Source organism: Rattus norvegicus, chromosome 1 (genome assembly GCF_021556685.1).
Source record: "Rattus norvegicus strain SHRSP/BbbUtx chromosome 1, alternate assembly SHRSP_T2T, whole genome shotgun sequence".
Taxonomy (NCBI): domain Eukaryota; kingdom Metazoa; phylum Chordata; class Mammalia; order Rodentia; family Muridae; genus Rattus; species Rattus norvegicus.
In genome coordinates, this window is record NC_141534.1 from 89,367,441 (window position 1) to 89,387,168 (window position 19,728).

Here is a 19,728-nt window from a genome sequence, read left to right on the forward strand (position 1 = left end):
TTGAATCTCTTCATGGGAAAGTGGAGCCCACTACCTGTTTTCAGGAATCACTTTACCTACCATCTATTGGGATGATCATGATCAAACTTTTTTCTTCGAGTTTCTTTATATAATCAATTACATTGAAGGATTTTTGTATATTGAACCAACGTTGCATCCCTGGGATAAAGTCTACTTACTTGTGGTGAATGATGGTTTTTATGTGTTCTTGGATGAGGTTTGCAAGAATTTTAGGGAATATTTTTTATTTATTTATTTATTTTTTATTTATTAACTTGAGTATTTCTTATATACATTTCGAGTGTTATTCCCTTTCCCGGTTTCCGGGCAAACATCACCCTCCCCCCTCCCCTTCCTTGTGGGTGTTTCCCCCCCCATTGCCACCTTCCCCCCAACAGTCTAGTTCACTGGGGGTTCAGTCTTAGCAGGACCCATGGCTTCCCCTTCCACTGGTGCTCTTACTAGGATATTCATTGCTACCTATGAGGTCAGAGTCCAAGGTCAGTCCATGTATAGTCTTTAGGTAGTGGCTTAGTCCCTGGAAGCTCTGGTTGCTTGGTATTGTTGTACATATGGGGTCTCGAGCCCCTTCAAGCTCTTCCAGTTCTTTCTCTGATTCCTTCAACGGGGGTCCTATTCTCAGTTCAGTGGTTTGCTGCTGGCATTCGCCTCTGTATTTGCTGTATTCTGGCTGTGTCTCTCAGGAGCGATCTACATCCGGCTCCTGTCGGCCTGCACTTCTTTGCTTCATCCATCTTGTCTAATTGGGTGGCTGTATATGTATGGGCCACATGTGGGGCAGACTCTGAATGGGTGTTCCTTCAGTCTCTGTTTTAATCTTTGCCTCTCTCTTCCCTGCCAAGGGTATTCTTGTTCCCCTTTTAAAGAAGGAGTGAAGCATTCACATTTTGATCATCTGTCTTGAGTTTCATTTGCTCTAGGCATCTAGGGTAATTCAAGCATTTGGGCTAATAGCCACTTATCAATGAGTGCATACCATGTGTGTCTTTCTGTGATTGGGTTACCTCACTCAGGATGATATTTTCCAGTTCCATTCATTTGCCTATGAATTTCATAAAGGCATTGTTTTTGATAGCTGAGTAATATTCCATTGTGTAGATGTACCACATTTTCTGTATCCATTCCTCCGTTGAAGGGCATCTGGATTCTTTCCAGCTTCTGGCTATTATAAATAATGCTGCGATGAACATAATGGAGCACGTGTCTTTTTTATATGTTGGGGCATCTTTTGGGTATGTGCCCAAGAGAGGTATAGCTGGATCCTCAGGCAGTTCAATGTCCAATTTTCTGAGAAACCTCCAGACTGATTTCCAGAATGGTTGTATCAGTCTGCAACCCCACCAACAATGGAGGAGTGTTCCTCTTTCTCCACATCCTCGCCAGCATCTGCTGTCACCTGAGTTTTTGATCTTAGCCATTCTCACTGGTGTGAAGTGAAATCTCAGGGTTGTTTTGATTTGCATTTCCCTTATGACTAAAGATGTTGAACATTTCTTTAGGTGTTTCTCAGCCATTGGGCATTCCTCAGCTGTGAATTCTTTGTTTAGCTCTGAGCCCCATTTTTTAATAGGGTTATTTGTCTCCCTGCCGACTAACTTCTTGAGTTTTTTGTACATTTTGGATATAAGGCCTCTATCTGTTGTAGGATTGGTAAAGATCTTTTCCCAATCTGTTGGTTACCATTTTGTCCTAACCACAGTATCCTTTGCCTTACAGAAGCTTTGCAGTTTTATGAGATCCCATTTGTCGATTCTTGATCTTAGAGCATAAGCCATTGGTGTTTTGTTTAGGAAATTTTTTCCAATGACCATGTGTTCCAGATGCTTCCCTAGTTTTTCTTCTATTAGGTTGAGTGTGTCTGGTTTGATGTGGAGGTCCTTGATCCACTTGGATTTAAGCTTTGTACAGGGTGATAAGCATGGATCGATCTGCATTCTTCTACATGCCGACCTCCAGTTGAACCAGCACCATTTGCTGAAAATGCTATCTTTTTTCCATTGGATGGTTTTGGCTCCTTAGTCAAAAATCAAGTGCCCATCGGTGTGTGGGTTCATTTCTGGGTCTTCAATTCTATTCCATTGGTCTATCTGTCTGTCTCTGTACCAATACCATGCAATTTTTATCACTATCGCTCTGTAATATTGCTTGAGTTCAGGGATAGTGATTTTTTTAATCTTTATTAACTTGCATATTTCTTATTTACATTTTGGTTGTTATTCCCCTTCCCGGTTTCCAGGCCAACATCCCCCCCAACCCCTCCCCCTCACCTTCTATATGGGCTTCCCATCCCCATCCTCCCCCCATTACCACCCTACCCCAAACAATCACGTTCACTGGGGGCTCAGTATTGGTAGGACAAAGGGCTTCCCCTTTCATTGGTGATCTTAATAGTCTATTCATTGCTATCTATGAGGTTGGAGCCCAGGGTCAGTCCACGTATAGACTTTGGGCAGTGGCTTAGTCCCTGGAAGCTCTGGTTGCTTGGCATTGTTGTTCATATGGGGTCTCGAGCCCTTTCAAGCACTTTCAGTCCTTTCTCTGATGCCTTCAACGTGGTCCCATTGTCAGTTCAGTGATTTAATGATGGCATCTGGCTATGTATTTGCTGTATTCTGGCTGTGTCTCTCAGGAGAGATCTACATCCAGTTCCTGTCGTCCTGCACTTCTTTGCTTCATGATCTTATCTAGTTTGGTGGCTGTATATGTATGGGCCACATGTGGGGCAGGCTCTGAATGGGTGTTCCTTCTGCCTCTGTTCTAAACTTTGCCTCCCTATTCCCTGCCAATGGTATTCTTGTTCCCCTTTTAAAGAAGGAGTGAAGCATTTGCATTTTGGTCATCCTTCTTGAGTTTCATGTGTTCTGTGCATCTAGGGTAATTCAAGCATTGGGCTAATAGCCACTTATCAATGAGTGCATACCATGTGTGTTTTTCTGTGATTGGGTTACCTCACTCCGGATGATATTTTCCAGTTCTATCCATTTGCCTATGAATTTCATAAAGTCATTGTTTTTGATAGCTGAGTAATATTCCATTGTGTAGATGTACCACATTTTCTGTATCCATTCCTCTGTTGAAGGGCATCTGGGCTCTTTCCAGCTTCTGGCTATTATAAATAAGGCTGCTATGAACATAGTGGAGCATGTGTCTTTGTTATATGTTGGGGCATCTTTTGGGTATATGCTCAAGAGAGGTATAGCTGGATCCTCAGGCAGTTCAATGTCCAATTTTCTGAGGAATCTCCAGACTGATTTCCATAATGGTTGTACCAGTCTGCAATCCCACCAACAATGGAGGAGTGTTCCTTTTTCTCCAAATCCTCGCCAGCATTTGCTGTCACCTGAGTTTTGATCTTAGCCATTCTCACTGGTGTGAGGTGAAATCTCATGGTTGTTTTGATTTGCATTTCCCTTATGACTAAAGATGTTGAACATTTCTTTAGATCTTTCTCAGCCATTCGGCATTCCTCACTTGTGAATTCTTTGTTTAGCTCTGAACCCCATTTTTAACAGGGTCATTTGTCTCCCTGTGGTCTAACTTCTTGAGTTCTTTGTATATTTTGGATATAAGCCCTCTATCTGTTGTAGGATTGGTAAAGATCTTTTCCCACTCTGTTGGTTGCTGTTTTGTCCTAACCACAGTGTCCTTTGCCCTACAGAAGCTTTGCAATTTTATGAGATCCCATTTGTCTATTCTTGATCTAAAAGCATAAGCCATTGGTGTTTTGTTCAGGAAATTTTCTCCAGTGCCCACGTGTTCAAGATGCTTCCCCACTTTTTCTTCTATTAGTTTGAGTGTATCTGGTTTGATGTGGAGGTCCTTGATCCACTTGGACTTAAGCTTTGTACAGGGTGATAAGCATGGATCGATCTGCACTCTTCTACATGCTACCTCCAGTTGAACCATTTGCTGAAAATGCTTTTTTCCATTGGATGGTTTTGGCTTTTTTGTCAAAAATCAAGTGACCGTAGGTTTGTCGGTTCATTTCTGATTCTTCAATTCTATTCCACTTGTCTATCTATCTGTCTCTGTACCAATACTATGTAAGTTTTATTACTATCGCTCTGTAATATTGCTTGAGTTCAGCAATAGTGATTCCTCCAGAAGTCCTTTTATTGTTGAAGATAGTTTTATCTATCCTGGGTTTTTTCTTATTCCAGATGAATTTGCAAATTGTTCTGCCTAACTCTCTGAAGAATTGGATTGGTATTTTCATGGGGATTGCATTGAATCTGTAGATTGCTTTTGGTAAAATTGCCATTTTTACTATGTTAATCCTGCCAATCCATGAGCATGGAGATCTTTCCATCTTCTGAGGTCTTCAATTTCTTTCTTCAGAGGCTTGAAGTTCTTATCATACAGATCTTTCACTTGCTTAGTTAAAGTCACACCGAAGTATTTTATATTATTTGGGACTATTATGGAGGGTGTCGTTTCCCTAATTTCTTTCTCTGCTTGTTTTTCTTTTGTGTATAGAAGTTATGAACCAAATAGATTTAACAGATCTCTATAGAACATTTAATCCTAAAACAAAAGAATATACCTTCTTCTTAGCACTTCATAGTACTGTATCTAAAATTGACCATTTAATCTGTCACAAAACATGCCTCAACAGATACAAGAAGATTGAAATAATCCCATTCATCCTATCAGATCACCATAGACTAAGGCTGGTCTTTAATAACAACAAAAATGTCAGAAAGCCGACTTACACATGGAAGTTGAACAACACTCTCCTCAATAACTTGGTCAAGGACGAAATTCAGTATGTTTTAGAATTTAATGAAAATAAAGGCAAAAAACATACACAAAATTATGGGACACAATGAAAGCAGTGCTAAGAGGAAACCTCATAGCTCCAAGTGCCTCCAAAACAAAGTTGAAAAGCGTATATAAACAGCTTGACAGCACACATGAAAGCTTTAGAACAAAAAGAAGCAAATACACCCCAGAGGAGTAGACAGCAGGAAATAATCAAAATCAGTGCTGAAATCAACCAAGTAGAAACAAAAAGAATTATACAAAGAATCAACAATACCAGGAGCTGGTTCTTTGAGAAAAACAACAAGATAGATAAATGCTTAGCCAGCTTAACCAGAGGGCACAGAGAGTGTATCCAAATTAACAGAATCAGAAATGAAAAAGGAGACATAACTACAGAAAGTAAGGAAATTCAAAGAATCATCAGATACTACTACAAAAACCTGTATTCAACAAAAATAAAATATCTGGCCGAAATGGGCAATTTCCTAGACAGATGTCTGGTACCAAAGTTAAGTCAGGATCAGATAAAACATCAAAACTGTCCCATAACGCCTAAAGAAATAAAAGCATTTATTAAAATTTTCCCAACCAAAAAAAAAAAAAAAGATCAACCCAGGACCAGATGGGTTTATTGCAGAATTCTATCAGACCTTCAATGAAGACATAATACCTATACTTTTCAAACTATTCCACAAAATAGAAACAAAAGGAGCATTACCCAATTCATTCTTTGAAGCCACAATTATGCCTATACCTAAAACACACAAAGAACCTACAAAGAATATGACCTCAGACCAATTTCCCTCATGGATATCAATTCAAAATTACCCCATAAATTTCTCACCACCAGAATCCAAGAACACATAAAACAAAACCCAAAAAACCATTCATCATGATTAAGTAGATGTTATGTCAGTGATGCAAGGATGGTTAAGTATTCAGAAATCTACCAAGGTAAAAACACTGTATCAACAAACACAAAGAAAAAAAACCATCATGATAATTTCATTAGATGCTGAGAAAGCATTTGACAAAATTCTACCCCCTTCAAGATAAAAGCCTTGCAACCACCAGGAATTCAAGGCCCACACCTAAGCATAGTTAAAGCATTATACAGCTAACCAGTAGTCAACATCAAACTAAATGAAGAGAAACTTGAAGCAATCCCACTAAAATCAGGTACTAGACAAGACTACCCACTCTTTCCCTACTTATTCAGTATAATCCTCAAAGCCCTACTGAGAGCAGTTAGACCAAAAAGGAGGCCAAAGGGATACAAATTGGAAAAGAAAAAGGCAAAATATCACTATTTGCAGATGATATAATAGTATGTGACCCTAGAAATTCCACCAGAGAATTCTTACAGTTGATAAACAACTTCATCGAACTGGCAGGATATAAATCTAACTCAAATCAGTAGCATTCCTCTACTCAAGGGATAAACAGACAGAGGAAGAACTTAGGGAAATGACACCCTTCACAATAGTCACAAATAACATAAAATACCTTGGTGTGACTCGAAGCAAGCAAGTGAAAGATCCATATGACAAGAGCTTCAAGTCTAAGAAGAAAGAAATTGAAGAAGATCTCAGAAGATGGAAAGAACTCCCAGGCTCATAGATTGGCAGGGTTAATATAGTAAAAATGGACATTTAGCCAAAAGCAATCTACAGATTCAATGTAATCCACATGAAAATCTCAACTCAATTCTTCATAGAATTAGAAAGAGCAATTTTCAAATTCATTTGGAAAAGCAAAACAAAAAACCTAGAGTAGCTGAAAGTAGTCTCAATATTAAAAGAACTTCTCGGGGAATCACTATCCATGTCCTCAAGATATATTACAGTGCAATTGTGATTAAACCTGTATGGTATTGGTACAGAGACAGGCAGGTAGATCATTAAATAGAGTGAACACCGAGAAATGGAGTCACAAACCTATGGTCACTTGATCTTTGACTAAAACTGTCCAGTGGAAAAAAGACAGCATTTTCAACAAATGGTGGTGGTTCAACTGGCAGCCTATAGAAGAATGAAAATTGACCAATACTTATCTCCTTGTACAAAAATCAAGTCCAGGTGGATCAAGGACTTCCACTTAAAACCAGATATAGTGAAACTAGTAGAAGAGAAAGTGGGGAAGAGCCTTGAACACATAGGCACAGGGAAAAATTTCCTGAACAGAATACCAATGGTTTATGCTCTAAGATCAAGAACCTACAAATGGGACCTCATAAAATTACAAAGTGTCCTCTAAGGGAAAGGACACTGGCATTAGGACAAAATGGCAGCCAAGATATTGGAAAAGATCTTTATCAATCCTACGTTAAACGGAGGGCTAATATCTAATATATACAAAGAACTCAAGAAGCTAGACTCAAGAGAATTAAATAATCCTATTTAAAACTGGGTTCCAAACAAAACAAAGAATTCTAAACTGAGGAATATCGAATGGCTCAGAAGCACCTAAAGAAATAACATCCTTAGTTATCAGAGAAGTGCAAATCAAACCAACCCTGAGGTTCCCCCTCACACCAGTCAGAACTGCTAAGATCGAAACAAGTTACAGAAGATGCTGGGGAGGATGTGGAGAAAGATGAACATTCCTCCATTGTTGGTGTGATTGCAAGCTAGTACAACCACTCTGGAAATCAGTCTGTTGATTCCTCAAAATTTGGACCCAGCTATACCTCTCCTGGGCATATACCCAAAGACGCTCCAACATATGACCAGGACACATGTTCTACTATGTTCATAGAGGCTTTATTTACAATAACCATAAGGAGGAAAATACACAGACATTCTTCAGCAGAGCAATGGATTCAGAAAATTTGGTACAATAATTCAATGGAGTACTCCTCAGCTACTAAAAACAATGACTACAAGAAATTATTAGGCAAATTTGACACAAAAATACTGAATAAAATTTTTGCAAACTGAATCCAAGAACACATCAAAATGATCATCCATCATGATCAAGTAGGCTTCATCCCAGGGATGCAGGGATGGTTTAATATATGAAAAACCATCGATACAACCCACTATATAAACAAACTCAAAGATAAGAGCCACATGATCATTTCACTAGATTCTGAGAAAGCATTTGACAAAATTCAACACCCCTTCATGATAAAAGTCCTGGAAAATCAGGAATTCGAGGCCCATAACTAAACATAGTAAAAGCAATATTTCAGCAAACCAGTAGCTAACATCAAACTAAATGGAGAGAAACTTGAAACAATCCCACTAAAATAAAGGACTAGGCAAGGCTGTCCACTCTCTCCCTACTTATTCAATATAGTACTTGAAGTCCTAGCCAGAGCAATCAGACAGCAAAAGGAGGTCAAAGGGATACAAATTTGGAAGGGAAGGAATCCGAATATCACTATTTGCAGATGATATGATAGTGTACTTAAGTGATTCCAAAATTTCCACCAGAGAACTACTTAACCTGATAAACAACTTAAGCAAAGTGTCAGGGTACAAAATTAACTCAAACAATTCAGTAGCTTTCCTCTACTCAAAGGATAAACTGGCTGGGAAAGAAATTAAGGAAATGACACCCTTCACAATAGTCCCAAATAATATAAAATATCTTGCTATGACTTTATCCAAGCAAGTGAAAGATCTGTATGACAAGAACTTCAAGTCTCTGAAGAAAACAATTAAAGAAGATCTCAGAAGATCGAAAGATCTTCCATGCTCTTGGATTGTCAGGATTAATATAGTAAAGATGGCCATTTTGCCAAAAGCAATCGACAGATTCAATGCAATCCAAATCAAAATTCCTACTCAATTTTTTATAGAGATAGAAAGAGCAATTTGCAAATTCATTTGGAATAACAAAAAACCCAGGATAGCGAAAACTATCTTCAACAATAAAATAACTTCTGTGGGAATCATCATCCCTGACTTCAAGCACTATTACAGAGCAATAGTCATAAAACCTGAATGGTATTGGTACAGAGACAGGCAGATAGATCAGTGGAACAGAATTGAAGACACAGAAATGAACCCACACACCTATGGTCACTTGATCTGCGACAAAGGAGCGAAATCCATCCAATGGAAGAAAGATAGCATTTTCAACAAATGTTGCTGGTTCAAATAAAGGTCAGCATGTAGATGAATGCAAATCGATCTATTCTTATCATGTACAAAGCTTAAGTCCAAGGGGATCAAGGACCTCCACATCAAACCAGATACACTCAAACTAATAGAAGAAGAAAGTGGGACATGGGCACTGGGGAAAATATCCTGAACAAAACACCAATGGCTCATACTCTAAGATCAAGAATCAACAAATGGAACCTCATAAACTTGCAAAGCTTCTGTAATGCAAAAGACACCGTCATTGGGACAAACGGCAGCCAACATATTGGGAAAAGATCTTTACCAATCCTATATCTGATAGAGGGCCAATATCCAAAATATACAAAGAACTCAAGAAGTTAGACTCCAGAGAGCCAAATAACCCTATTAAAAATGGGATACAGAGCTAAACAAAAAATTCTCAGCTGAGGATTATAGAATGGCCAAAAAGCACCGAAAGAAATGTTCAACATCGTTAGTCATCAGGGAAATGCAAGTCAAAACAACCCAAGATTCCTCCTCACACCAGTCAGAATAGCTAAGAGAAAAAACTTAGGTGACAGAAGATGCTGGCAAGGATGTAGAGAAAGAAGAACACTTCTCCATTGTTGGTGGGATTGCAAACTAGTACAACTACTCTGGAAATCAGTCTGGAGGATTCTCAGAAAATTGGAAATTCCACAACCTGAGGACCCAGCCATACCTCTTGGGCATATACCCAAAAGATACTCCAACATACAACAAAGACACATGCTCCACTATTTTCATTAGCAGCCTTATTTATAATAGCCCAGCCTGGAAATAGCTCAGATGCTCTTCAACAGAGGAATAGATTCAAAAAATGTGGTACATCTGCACAATGGAGTACTACTTAGCTATCAAAAACAATGACTTCATGAAATTCATAGGCAAATGGAATGAACTAGAAAATATCATCTTGAGTGAGGTTACTCAATCACAGAAAAAACACACTTGGTATGCACTCCTTGATAGGTGGATATCAGCCAAAAAGCTCGAATTACCAAGATGCAATCCGCAGACCACAGGAAGTTCAAGAAGAAGGATGACCAAAATGCAGATGCTCCACTCCTTCTTAAAAGGGTAAAAAACATCCATAGGAGGGGATATGGAAGCAAAGTTTAGAGCAGCGACTCAAGGAATGGCCATTTAGAGCCTGCCTCACATGTGGCCCATATATATACAGTCCCCAAAACTAGATAAGATTGATGAAGCTAAAAAACGCATGCTGAAAGGGACCGAATATAGATATCTCTTGAGAGACACATCCAAAGCATGGCTAATATAGAAGTCAATGCTAGCAGCAAACCACTGAACTGAAAACAGGACCCCTTTGGGGGGAATTAGAGGAAGTATTGAAAGAGTTGAAGGAGCTTGCAACCCCCATAAAAACAACAATGCCAACCAACCAGAGCTTCCAGCGTCTAAACCACTGCCAAAAGACTATATGTGGACTGACCCAGGGCTCCAACTGCATATGTAGCAGAGAATAGCCTTGTTGGGGCACCAGTGGAAGGGGAAGCCCTTGGTCATGCCAAGGTTGGACCCCCAGTGCAGGGGAATATGTGGGGGTAGTAAAGGGGATGTATAGGGGGAAAACCTGTATGGGGGATGGCGAGGGGAGGGAATGGGTGCTTATGGACAGGAAACCAGGAAGGGGAATAACATTTGAAATGTAAGTAAACAAATATATCTAATAAAATATTTTTAAAGGACAACACAAAGCAAGAAAGAGTGTAGGGGAAAAGCTACTGGGGGAAAAAATCCAATATCAGTCTACACTGAATGTTAGAAGTTACATCCAGGCAATGAGTCAGAGACATGGTGACACCTGAGTATTAAGTGCCATGCAGAGGACGATAGACGTTCAGAGACACAAAGCAAGACAGAGAGACACTTATTCACAGAGTTAGGCTTAATAATGAACATACCTGCTCAGGATACAGGGATTCATCTTACCAATAAGCTTTCTGATTTATATGGATCTCTCTTTTTACTTCTAGCACTTCTTTGGAGATGTGAGCACCATTCTCCCTATGCCAAGCTCACCGTTGAATCAGTACCACCCAGAATTTCTGAAGGAGAAAGTGTTCTTCTACTGGTTCATGGCCTCCCAAGGAATCTTCTATCTCTTTTCTGGTACAAAGGTGTGTTTGCGGTGAAGAAATTTGAGATCGCCAAACACATAAAAGCCACAAATTCAAGTGTTCCAGGGCCTGCACACAGTGGTCGAGAGACAGTATACAGCAATGGATCCCTGCTGCTCCACCAAGTCACGCAGAATGATACTGGATTTTATACTCTGAGAACTATGAGTACAGATCTCAAAGATGAAGTAGCACGTGTGCAGCTCCAGCTGGGCAGTAAGTGGTTCTCTGTGGTTGTTCAGTGCAGGCTGGGGCTTTGATACACAGGATTGTCATGTCTGTACTGTACCTTATTCCCCCACTGCACTGTGTTCCCATGTTGGGGTTTGAGCACTTAATGCAGGACATACATGTTGGAGCCATAGATCAGACCTTGTTGGTTGACTCTCCCCCGTACAGTAAGTCACTGATGGACAGCAGCTCAGCCTAAGATGTCGGACGGCCAAGAATCAGAATTGTGTCCATGTATATAGGGAAACCATTGCATTCTCACAGATATGTGAGTACCAGGAAGCCCAGACCACAGTCATCGGACATAAACGTGACCACAGGCGACCCTGGGGATCATTTACCAGGACATTACCCTTACTTTTCTCAGTGCTTACAGAGAACCAGGCTTTTAGACTAATCATGCCAAATTGGGGTATTTATGAGCACCAAGCAACCGAGGTCTGTAAATATAATGTATGATCGCATACAGATAAAATGAGGAGTGCTGCACACTGACTTGCCCCTATGGCTTGCTCAATGTGCTGTGTTATCTTTTGTCACCTGACCAGGGGTGGACTGTCCTGCAGTGGTCTGGACCCTGCAATATCAATATCCCATTAAACATTATATTATACAGGTTATTCTTGTAGTAATGTATCAAACTGAGGCTTCTATTTTCCAAAGGACTTTAGCATGTGTAAAGGTCAATTAAAACTAGCCATTTTAGTATCTGAATCTTTTCTAATACCTGAGCCTGAGAAGATCAGATTTCTCCTTGCCCTCATTCAGCCCTAATCTCGTGGGCTGCAGGGCAGAGCAGCAAGCACATCTATCAGGTGGAATTAGTGGTTGGCTGTAGCTATAAAGCAAGTTGGAACAAGAGTCACAGAGATGTCAGGGGAGACATTATCTAAAACTTCAGTGGACATGAGAGTGCCCAGTATCTGACTGACAGAGAGAGAAGGGGCGGGGGATCCTTGCAGAGAAAGGATATACTCAGCATTCTTGAGAGAATGGAAGTCAAGTTGCTGGCGTTCACCAAATAAGATAGGCATAACCACACTTGCAGTTTTAGGTTGAGTGATAAATCTATTTGCTCATGACAAAGATCAGCACCTTCCCACCAACCCAATATTCCAAATAATAACTTTTTCTTTCTCTTTTCTGTCTAGCCTCCTTTTCTACTTGCTGTAACTCTTTCCAAGTCAAGATCGAGCCAGTTCCTCAGAGTGTTGCTGTAGGGCAAAGTGTTCTTCTATTAGTTCATAATTTGCCAGAAGACTTTCAGTCATTTTTCTGGTACAAATCAGCATATAGGACAAATACATTCAAAATTGCGGAACATAAGAGAACCATGGATTCCACCATCATGGGGACTGCATACAGTGGAAGAGAGTTGGTATACACCAATGGATCCATGCTGATACATCATGTCACTGAGAAGGATGCAGGATTGTACATGCTAGAAATTTTAAGCAAAGACTTCAAAATTGAAAAAATCCACGTTCAACTCCATGTAAATAGTAAGTGACTCTCAATGGCCTCCAGGTGCTGATTGCTCCTATACCAGAGGGCAATAGGTAGGTTCCCCCGGGGCCAGAAATGTGAGCAGGAATGGTAGCCTCCTCTGAGATCTCAAGATTGTCCACACTTCTGAGAGTCCAGCTCCCTTTCCCATAAGATTTGGCTGTGGGACTGGTTCAGTTCAGCTTTGGGTACAGGCAGAAACTGGACAGGTCCTGCCCCTGACTGCTCCTAGTTTTCTGTGCACAGAGGCCACAGAGGGCACTAGCAAGTTCCTCTTGGGTCAGGAATGTGAGGAGAAATAGATGTTTCGTCTGAGTTCTCCAGATTTTCTGCACTTCTGAGAGTTCATCTCTCTTCCCCATGGATTTGGGTACAGAGAGCTCCACAGCCTTTTTTTTAGACCTAATGCCTCATTCCCATGTTTGGTATACTGCCAGGGAATCATGTTCATTTATCTTTTATTCACTTCCTTTGGGAAAGATACGGTAGTGGAGGGACATCACCTAGACAGAGGCCCAGGGCATCCCAGCCATCCTAGGGAACACGCAGGCATACCCATCAAGAACTGGAAGAATCATCTTGAAATATGTCAAGGGACAATGGAGCCCACCCCATCGTTACAGGACACAGGTTACCCACTCTCATAAAACCAAGCTGTAGAACTCCATAAATCTGCCCCTGGTCCTTTGTCTTGGGTCAGAATGCTGACTGGTGACCCCACTCAGAAAAGTTTTGCCCCTTTCCTCATGTATCACTCAGCTGGTCCCATTTGGAGCCCTCACCGACATCTATGCCAACTTCTAGGTGAGAGAAAAATTCCACCTTTATTAAATATTGAGATCACTGAGTCTGCAGCTGGGGTTGCAGCACAGGAAGCACAGAGACTCTCTCTTTGATGCTGACAGAGCAAATCCAGGCCATACTAAGAGTCAGCTCTGAATTAAGTTGCTGTCCTCTCAGGGTACAGGGGGGCTTATCAGCCTTTTTGATCACAGTGTGGTTTGGAGAACTAAAATGCAAAGAGAGAAAAGAAAGAGGGACAATGGGCAGTACTGAGAGTGGGAAGGGGAGAGCAGTGTTTTGAACACAGGCCCATCCACAGCTTATGGGACTCTAGGAGATGCCCTTGCCTGGGAGGGGCAACACTTGGAGAGGGAAAATACAGCAGAGCTCAGAAGCTGTCCTGGAGCTGAAGTTTCACAAAAGGAGGACAACCTTGTAGCCCTTTTCAAAGGGTACACCATCTGTCAGGAGCTTGGCTCACAGGTGAGCAGGAGCACAACAGTAGATCACTCTGCTGTCTTGATTCTCCTAATAGGCAAAAGAACCTAAGAGAAGTCGTGGGGTAATAGAAGAGAATATGAGACAGACAGAAGCTCATCATCAGGAAGGGCATAGTGAACACAAATTTTAAGGATTGGCATGAGATTTTTCTTATGTAAGGTTAATTATATGAGACTAATGTTCTCAGTTATGCCTTCCCTATCAAAAAATTACCTTGGTGTTTATCAGTGACATGGATTAATGGATGTAGGCATTTGCTTCATTGTCTGATGACCTGAGAACTGATGAAAATAGTGTGACATCTGACCTCCACCTAGGTGGTGTGTCCTGCATCCATCCACACACACTGAGACACAGCCTTGCACAGGACTCACGCACAAATATAATTTGTAAATAAGTGCAAAAAGTCAGAGCAATTGGAAATATTTAGCCCTGTATCCCCAAACCTATAAATCATGTACATCTATGTACATATATATACACATACATATATTCATGCACACATATATATACATATATACATAACATGTATATACATATACATACACATACATACATATACACATATGTATATACATATGTATATACATATACATACACATATATATGTATATACATACACACATATGTATATAAATACATATGTACATATGTACATACACATACACATATACATACATATACATATGTATATGTATATACACATACATATGTATACATATATTTATGAATTTTTTGTATACGTACATATATTGAGAGACATAAAGGATGATGCAACTTCATTCATTCATTAATTCAGTCATTCATTATCCAAAGGTATCTGATTGTTTTTCTAGACTGTATTTCCTTAAAAGACAAATCCCAATAATATAATATTCCAGACCAAGTTGACTGGAAACATGGTCAGTAAAGCAAGCTATAAATTGAAATGAGATGATTGGAACCACAAGAAGTACAGAAGAGAGTAACTACAACAAGATAAACAACAAAGATCCAGGGAGATAAGATGCAGGGCATGTAGAGACAATGGTAGGGGGTGCATCACTCTAACAACAGTCTGTGCTGAATGTCTGTAGGGATCTGAGGATAGTGAGCCAGAACCATGTTGACACCTGAGTAGAGAACACCATGCAGAGAAAATCACAAGTAGAGGGACACAAAGTAGAACAGGGAGACACTCATCCACACAGTTAGGCTTAATGATGAACACCCCCTCAGGACATAGGGAATCATCTTACCAAAACACAAAAGTCACAATTAATATGGTTCTCTCTCTTTGCATCTAGCCCCTGTTTCAAACTCCAAGGATCCTATTTCCACTGCTCATCTCAGTATTGAATCAGTGCCACCCAGGATTGCTGAAGGGGAAAGTGTTCTTCTACTGGTTCACAATCTCCCAAAAAATCTTATGTCCCTATTTTGGTATAAAGGGGTGTTTGCAGAGAAGAAATTTGAGCTCACACAACACATAAGAGCCACAAGCTCAAGCACGCAAGGGCCTGCACACAGTGGTCGAGAAACAGTGTACAGCAATGGATCCCTGCTGCTCCACAATTTCACACAGAATGACATCGGATTCTATACTCTACGAACTATGAGTACAGATCTCACAGATCAAGTAGCACATGTGCAACTCCAGCTGGACAGTAAGTAGATTTCTGTGATCGTTCAGTGCAGGGTGGGCCTTAGACACACAGGATTGTCATTTCTGTACTGTGCCTTCTTCTCCCACTGCACTGTGTCCCCATGTTGGGGTTTGAAAACTTAGTGCAGGACATACATGGTGGAGACAAACAGCCATAGATCAGACTTTGTTGTCTGACTTTCCCCTTTACCAAAGAAGTCATTAATGGTAATCAACTCAGCTTAAGATGTCTGACCCTGCCAAGCATCAGAGTTGTAGTCATATACATGAGGAAACCATTGCATTCTCACAGAGAAGTGAGTACCAGGAAGCCCAGACCACAGTCACCTGACCCAGGCTTGACCACAGGTGACCCTGGGGATTATTGGCCAGGATATTACCCTTACTTTTCTCAGTTCTTAGTGGGAACCAGGGTTTTAGACCAATCTTGTCAAAGTGGGAAATGTATCAGCTCCAGGTATCAGGGGTCTATAAATGTAAGTACTGCTTACTGCTTTGCTCCTTATGGCTCGCCCAGTGTTCTATGCTTCCTTTTATGCCCCTAGGACTGATAGCAGAGGGGTGAATTGTCCTGCAGTGGTCTGGACCCTGCAATATCTGTATCCCATTAAACATTATATACTCTAGGGTTTCCCAGGTCAAGCCTGTTGCTTCCATTTTTCAAAAGGCTCTCACTTGTTTCAACTTGACATAAAGCCAGCCATTCTAGTATCTGAACATTTTCTAATACCTGAGCCTGCCAACAAAATCAGACTTCTCCTGGCCCTTTTTCAGCCCCAGTCACATGGGCTTCAGGACAGAGCAGCACGCATGTGTAGTAGGGAAATTTAGCGGTGGGATGTAGCTATAAAGCAAATTGGAACAAAAGTTACCAAGAGGGGTTGGGGATTTAGCTCAGCGGTAGAGCGCTTGCCGAGCGAGCGCAAGGCCCTGGGTTCGGTCCCCAGCTCCGAAAAAAAAAAAAAAGGAAAAAAAAAAGTTACCAAGAGTTCAGGGGAGGCATCATCTCAAACTTCAGTGGGTATGAGTGTGTCCATTGTCTGGCTGAAGGCAGTGAGGAGGCAGTCATGGAGAAAACATGGGAGGTGGGGAGGGGAGGAGGAAGAGGAGGAGATATTTTTGTCGAGGAAATGATACACCCAGAGCCCCTGACAGAATTGATGTTATATGCTGACCTCCATCAGGTAGGAGAGACATACCTGTGCCTCCATCTTTAGACTGAAGGATCAATTAGTTTGCTCAGGACAAAGCTCATTTCTTTTAACGCCAACCAAATGTTGCTCAACTGATAACGTTTTCTCTTTTCTTGTAGCCTCTACTTGCTGTAACCTCACCTCTGACCAACTCAAGATTGAACCAATACCTCAGAATGTTGCTGTAGGGAAAAGTGTTCTTCTCCTAGTTTATAAAGTGCCAGGAGAAATTCAGACATTTTTTTGGTACAAATCAGTGTATAGGACAGATAAATTTAAAATTGCAGAATATAGCACAGCCGTGAAATCTACTATCTGGGGTCTTGCACACAGCGGAAGAGAGATGGTGCACCTGAATGGATCCATGCTGATCCAGAATGTTACTGAGAATGATGCAGGATTATATATGTTAGAAATTTTACATAAGGACTTCAAAACTGAGAGAGCCTACGTGCAAGTTCATGTAAATAGTAAGTGACTCTCACTGGCCTCTAGCTGCTTTGCATGACTTATCTTGCTTTATATGCTGTACTGACTGGAAAGAACTCGAGATCTTCACTCTCCCATTATGTTTTCTCTCCACACTGGGATGTGGGCCTGCATTCATTAGACAAACTGCAGTAGACCAGAATTCCTGACCAGTATCTTCTTGCAGAGAGGAGAACATTTGCTGGATAACTCAATACTAGGACATCAGACCCAGCACAGTCTCTTGTGGTTCTCACTGACTCCAAGAGAGACTCTGTGGGGCTTGGGAAGGCCCTGGTTGAGGGAGACATTTGCTCTTCACAAAGCCCACCAGGATACTTTGGGTTCATGCTTCATCTCCAGGTGCCACTGGGAACTTTTTAGTCAATGTTTTGTTTTGATTTTTGTTAGAGCTTACAGAGAACAAGTTTATCCTGATTGCTGATGGTCCACAGACTGTATAACCAGCTATACACTGCCAAGAAAGATTAAGTTTTGTGGATCACTTGGACCATCACCTTCTTCTGAATTACTTCGCACATGTTCCTGGAGCATGAACCAATTATTGTGTAGGGTTTATGAGACTTCACAGAAAAGTCCGTTTCCCCAATGGAAGAAGCGGTGGAGACAGTTACTCTACCCTATTACTTGTCCTCAGGGGTCCAGCAGAGGGAATATTCTTCTGCAGGTATATACTTCTGGTTTGAGCAGCTACTTCATTCCAAGATCTAGAAAATTGATCATAAATAAGCTTAAATCATAGATATGATCATGTGCCATGGGCCAGATTATAGAGAAACTGAAACACGGTTAACTCAGTGGGTGATTCAGGCACCCACAGCCCATGGATGAGAAATAAAACACACAAGATATCTCTATAATAACAGCTTCAATTTCTCCTCCCTGGGAGCTTTACTAAGTGTGAACTATTGAGGAAATCATTGAGCTCTCTGAGGCACTACTGTCATTTTGTCCCCTCTGCTGTTTCTTCACAGACCCTGTTTCATGGCCCTTCGTGCGAGTCACTGACACCATGGTCAGAGTACAGAGCTCAGTGGTCTTCACTTGCTTCTCAACTGACCCTGGAGTCTCCATCCGTTGGCTCTTCAATAAGCAGAGTCTGCAGCTTACAGGGAGGATGACCCTGTCCCCATCAAAGTGCAAACTCAGTATAGATCCTGTCAGGAGGGAGGATGCTGGAAAGTATCAATGTGAGGTCTCCAACCCAGTCAGTTCAAAGACCAGTCTCCCAGTCAGTCTGACAGTGATCGAAGAGTGACCTATCTCTTCTTGTCCTACAGCAGAGTAGGGTCATTGACGGGGTGCAAAATGGAGACAAGTTATGTGGTAAAAATTGTCAGTTACCACACATGTAACTTATGGTCACGCATACCTATAGTCCTGACATAACCATGTGTAGAAGAACAGGCCGTAATTTAATATGAAATCTGTTTTCCAAAACAAAGACATAATATAATAAACACAATTGAGGTTAAGAGCTTAGGTTGTGGATTAAATATATAGCCTTTTTTTAGAATCTATGAACACTAATTTTATGTGCTTCAAGCTTACAAATGTTGTGAGTTCCCTGTTAAATGGTGCAGTGTATGCATGGAGACAAACATCTCCTCATATCCTCAAATAGTTTCATCTAACATCAGATCTACCTGGACGTCAGTCTTCCATGGGAAGTTAGAAAGAGTGACAGGAGAAGGGACTGTACATGGATCCCTGTCCACATAGATTGTTTCTAAATAGTTTTGACCCACAACTTGTTTGATGTCCAGATGAAAAATTCCTGGTGTTATTCTCCACTCACTGTTTTTATCCTGAAACTGACTTTTACAGTCAGATCTCATAGTGATACTTTTCCTGTTTATATGATTTGAGATTATGGGATTAATTACATATTATGTATTAGATATCATATCATATATTACACATTCTGTATCATGTATCACACATATCAATTATAGATCATATATATCTCCCATTTCACATTCATATATATATAACATATATATATATATATATATATATATATATATATATATTGCAAAGCCTGTCTGCACCATTCACATTGCTACTTCATTCTTAGATTCATGCCTCATCCTTAGGTAGCCAGTGGCTTATCATGAACCATCTAAGCATAATGGCTCAAGTTGTGGCTCAACGAGACCACTGAGCTGAAAGTCATGGCTTCCTGGGTTTTCTGTTTCTGTTCACACACTGAATCCTGAGCACCATCTATGAGTCTTCCTGGAGAAGCACAATTGGAACTCTCATCACCACCTATATGGAGGGTAGCGTTAGACAGTGAAGACTTGGAGGGAACTGACCCATGCTGAGCAGAGGAGGTC

The 19,728-nt window shown here is 40.8% G+C and overlaps 1 protein-coding gene across 1 annotated transcript in view; it reads left to right on the forward strand.

Moving 5' to 3' along the window:
* Positions 1-18,726, forward strand: part of LOC102550682 (carcinoembryonic antigen-related cell adhesion molecule 5-like) — a 40,130-nt gene extending 21,404 nt beyond the window's left edge. The window contains exons 3-7 of the mRNA XM_087606780.1: positions 10,898-11,257; positions 12,424-12,774; positions 15,349-15,708; positions 17,020-17,370; positions 18,364-18,726. Coding sequence (XP_087462906.1) covers positions 10,898-11,257; positions 12,424-12,774; positions 15,349-15,708; positions 17,020-17,370; positions 18,364-18,647 — 1,706 coding nt within the window. The 3' untranslated portion in view covers positions 18,648-18,726. The remainder of the gene's footprint in view (positions 1-10,897; positions 11,258-12,423; positions 12,775-15,348; positions 15,709-17,019; positions 17,371-18,363) is intronic.
* Positions 18,727-19,728: the final 1,002 nt, after the last annotated feature.